This window comes from Nanorana parkeri, unplaced genomic scaffold (genome assembly GCF_000935625.1).
Source record: "Nanorana parkeri isolate BGI_ZX_2015 unplaced genomic scaffold, ASM93562v1 scaffold101, whole genome shotgun sequence".
In the NCBI taxonomy this organism is placed as follows: Eukaryota; Metazoa; Chordata; class Amphibia; order Anura; family Dicroglossidae; genus Nanorana; species Nanorana parkeri.
Genome location: NW_017306369.1, coordinates 884,698 through 889,052, shown reverse-complemented (window position 1 = coordinate 889,052; position 4,355 = coordinate 884,698). Strand labels below are relative to the sequence as shown.

Genomic DNA, 4,355 nt, shown 5'->3' with positions numbered 1-4,355 from the left:
ACACACACACACACCAGGTGTGTGTGATTTTCACACAGCAAAACGTATTTATCAACCAAAAAGTCTCTAAAAGCATATTTCCACTAATGCCATATATGGAAAAATCATGCACATGATGCATATATAATGCTGCTTCACAGTTTAGACAAAAATGGTTAGCTCATGCATTTACATTCCTGCATTCATCAACGCAAGCAACACAACATAGAGCTAATTTACCCAACATCACCTTGGAATTCCTTCAGGGCTTTGCACAACACACCTGCTGGGTGTGTACACATTACAAAGGTGTTTAGATTCCACCCATAGATCATGCTGGGAGGGAACACACTGCAGAGGTGTATACACGTTCGTGGTGTGTTTATAAGGTTAGTAAATCAACCCCAGTATATCACTCCCCTTCTTCTCCATCACTTCTTCTGCACTGTAGAAGTGATGGAGAAGGGGAGTGAAATTATTACGTGCGAGCCAATTGGCTGAAGAAGCAGTGTTTCATCGTACTACACTCAGCTCACACACTTTAAAAATTTGACATGTTTGGTGTCTATTTACCTGACGTGACCCCGTCTTTTATATATTTTACCAAAAATATGGGTAAGAATAAATGTTTTATAACAATGTAAGGAAAACATTTTTATGGTACTTTTTTCATTACATAGTAAAAAACAAGGCTTGAAAAATAACTCATCCTCTGGTCTGTGACGAGAGGATGCCGGGGCCGGACAAGTGACTGCGCGCCAGTTTAAATAGTAACCAGCGTGCGCTGTGTCCGACTGCTGACAAGCTACATATATTACTAGCGTACCGGGGAGACCCGCTATGCATATTGCGTATACTGTCAGCAGCGAGGCGCTGCAAGGCTATAGTGGGGTCATGCTGACTGGTGAAATTTTTGATTGACTAATGAGCAGGGCTTTAAAAATTTGATGGTGTCTCACCAGCCAGTCAAAAATTTCACCGGACCGGACTCTAGCCTTGCAATTTATGTAAAAAAAAATTAGGGACGGATGGAGCTTTCTTTTGGAGGTATATAATCACCACTGGGGGGGTGGGGATGTTATTTTTTTTTACTATATAATGAAAAAAGTACCATAAATGTAAAAAAAACAAAGTTTCCCTTCGTTATGTTATAAAACATTTATTCTTACCCATATTTTCAGTAAACATAAAATTTGTGGGTCACGTTGGGTAAATAGACACCAAACATGTCAAGCCTTAAAATTGTGTGCGCCCACAAAATCGCAAAAAACGCCCATAGGCGACGAATAAAACGCTTTTACTGCTCATCAGTTTAGTGTTATCAGTGATTAATGGCTCTAAAATTATTGCTCTCACTCCGAAGTTTGCGGCGATATTTAACATGTGCGGCACAATAGGCTATAGAGTACAACAACAAATCTCAGCAATAGTACATTATAATGTACTATTGCTGGGATTTGTAGTCCTCTGTATAATATACAGCACAATGTACCATTAGCTATAGAGGAATACAAATCCCAGCAATACATTATAGAGCACCATGTGGGGAGGAGTGCAGACTTACCCGAGCAGTCTTTCAGCAACTTGCTTCTGAGATAGGGGCCTGTCTATCGGCAACTGTCATCCCCCCACACCTGCTCCTCCTTACTTCTTCTCCCCGCGTCCCTGTGCCAACGTGGATGTGGGAGGGCGGTGAGCGTGAGGCGCGTGGATACGGGCGGGTCTGGCAGCGGCGAGGCGTGAGGTGGGGAGGAGGTGCGGCGCGTGAACAGGGCCAACTAACCAGAAGCCGATTAATCGATGATTGAAAAAGTTAACAACTTTTTCTATCGTCGATTAGTTGTTGCAGCCCTAAATACAAGTCTGTGTGAAGAGGTGCTAATGGGTATGGACGTTTACTCCACATAGAGCACTGGTGAGAGAGCATGAAGCAGCATTTTCACTGACAGAAGTAGGGATTTTAAAGCATTGTAAAACAAAAATCAGCCACAAATCATAATATGTGTAGGCTACAGCACTATTGAGATAAAGATATGAAACTTTAGAGCCAAATTCAGGGATGGCGAAAAAGAAAAAAGAAGTAGTGGGTCCCCCTCTTCACTGGAAGGATAAGATGCACATTTTGCCTAGGGCAGGGGTCAGCAACCTTAAACACTCAAAGAGCCATTTTGACCCGTTTCCCAAAGAAAAGAAAACACCGGGAGCCACAAAACCCTTTTCACATCTAAAATTAAGATAACACTTCATATATCATGTTTTACCTTAATGCTATGTATGTAGGAATAAGTGGGCTTAGTAACGCACTGGACTCTGAGCCTAGTAACGCACTGGACTCAGCTGCCAAGCCTCACAGCCAGACGGTGTGCAATGCAGGGGGCGGGGCATGCAATACACACCTCTCCTGCCGCCTGTTACTAGGGACGCGGCCGGGAGAGGAGGTGAATCACAAGACCCGCCCCCTTACTGAGAAGCCTGTCAGCAGTGTGGGGCCCCTGCACTGCCGCATATTCCACCTCACTGGGGCCCCTCCCCCCACAGCCTCAGAGGTAGTGCCGCCCCTGGACAGGAAGCCGCAGCAGAGGGATGAAAGAGACACATGCGGCTCCGGAGCCAAAAGGTTGCTGACCCCTGGCCTAGGGGGACTGGAATAAGGAAATACACTTCCTTCATTCCTTGATCCCACAGGTTTTATCTTCTTTGTAAGACCAGTCTCTTGAAGCTGCTCCTCTTTGCTGCCTGATTGGTCAGAGCTCTTTAATGTTAGCACATACAATGCAAGCACAGTAATCCTGCACTATACGTGAAGATGATGAGGGCCCACCCTCGAAAAAAAGCACAAAAGAAACATCTGCATTCACATGCGAGTGTAGCAGGAATATGTATATTGATGTGCGTTGGTTTTCGGTTTGCCGTGCATCCCCACTGATTTCAATGGGGTCCTCAAAGCACAACAAACGTGGAAAAGTAGTGCATGCAGCAAAATCTGCTACATGCATTCCATGTTTTTTCCCTCAGTGTTTGCGAGTGTTTTAACATGTGCAAGCATGGAGGAAAAACACGTGTCTTCCTGCCCACATTTGGGAAGCCATTCATGAAAATGGCACAGCAAGCGTGTTTTGCAAAGCGTCATTTTTTGCACGTTTGACACGTGTACATGAAAGGCTCGGGTGTGAATGGGGCAGTTTCCCCTTATCATAATTTTTGTCGTGGAGATGTGTTTAGAGCCCCCATTCTACAGATCAGTAAACTTACACCACCACTTCTTCTTCCTTCTCCCCCTCGATTGTCTGTGTGGGGTCTTCTTCAGGCTTCCTCTTCTTTTCTAGATTTTTCAGTCTTTCTTCTTCAGCCAGGTACAGATGCTTTAAATGTTCGGGGTAACTGTCCACGTACAGATCTTTAGCAGTAGTGGTCTTCTTTTGCTTTCTTTGCAGCTTTTTATATTCTAACTGAACTTTTTGTTTTCGCCATAAAGCAAAGCCTTTCCCTATAGAACAATAAACAAAGAAAGTACAGGTGAGAATTAAAAAATAATGGTGTTTTGGGGCACTCAATTTAACTTAAGTGCATTTTTCACTTAATGTTTGTTTTTAAGTAATTTTAAAATGTGGATTATAACATGGATGCAAAAATGGCCTTGGTCCTTAAGGGAGTTAATGGTATTAAAAATGCCCTTTTCTTCTTTTAGATGATGTCATGTTATGATCAGTCCAAAAGATATTTGATGGGGCGTTTGAAGTAATTATAGCCAGCACACACACACGATGGCACAGCTCAGCCAGCATACACCCACATGATAGTACAGCACACTCACCCTCTTTCGCACTCCCCGCATAGACCTGCTGACTGGGCCTCCATCTCCTCTTCGCTTTCCCTGATCCCGGTATCTGTCCGCTCTTGCTGTGTACAGACACTACCCCAGGCTCTGCTCTCCTCTTCCCCGCCTGTGAGCCCCCACCGTCTTCTCCTTGCTTCCGTGCCTGTTTATTAAAGGTGGCTTTTCCTTTCCCCCCAGAAGGCCCATCTCTCCTCCTGTACTGTGCGCCCCCAAAGCCAGAGGAAGCCATGCCAGTACTCCACGATGGCTCTGTGAGTCGACATTCGATGACATCACGGCATCACGTGACTTCCCCGTGGTGGGAGTGCAACAGCTGGGGATTTACTGTAGACTGGCGGTGCAGAGACACAGCAGTAAATACCACCCTGCTGCAATGATTGAGGAACGTGCACACAGGCATTGTCAGTTATAGTACAGGCAGGGTCATACTAGTGACTGGACTGTGTTTGTGTACAATAGAACACTGGCAGGTAAAGGACATATATAATTCAAACGTGTGCAGTATTATACTCCTCCACATGTAAGCACGCTCTGACAC

The 4,355-nt window shown here is 44.8% G+C and overlaps 1 protein-coding gene across 1 annotated transcript in view; it reads right to left on the bottom strand.

The window, feature by feature from the left end:
• The window catches only part of CCDC59 (coiled-coil domain containing 59), a 16,443-nt gene extending 12,389 nt beyond the window's left edge, over positions 1–4,054 (bottom strand). The window contains exons 1-2 of the mRNA XM_018552909.1: positions 3,794–4,054; positions 3,232–3,466 (exon numbers count right to left, since the gene is read on the bottom strand). Coding sequence (XP_018408411.1) covers positions 3,232–3,466; positions 3,794–4,046 — 488 coding nt within the window. The 5' untranslated portion in view covers positions 4,047–4,054. The remainder of the gene's footprint in view (positions 1–3,231; positions 3,467–3,793) is intronic.
• Between the last annotated feature and the right edge of the window lie 301 nt (positions 4,055–4,355).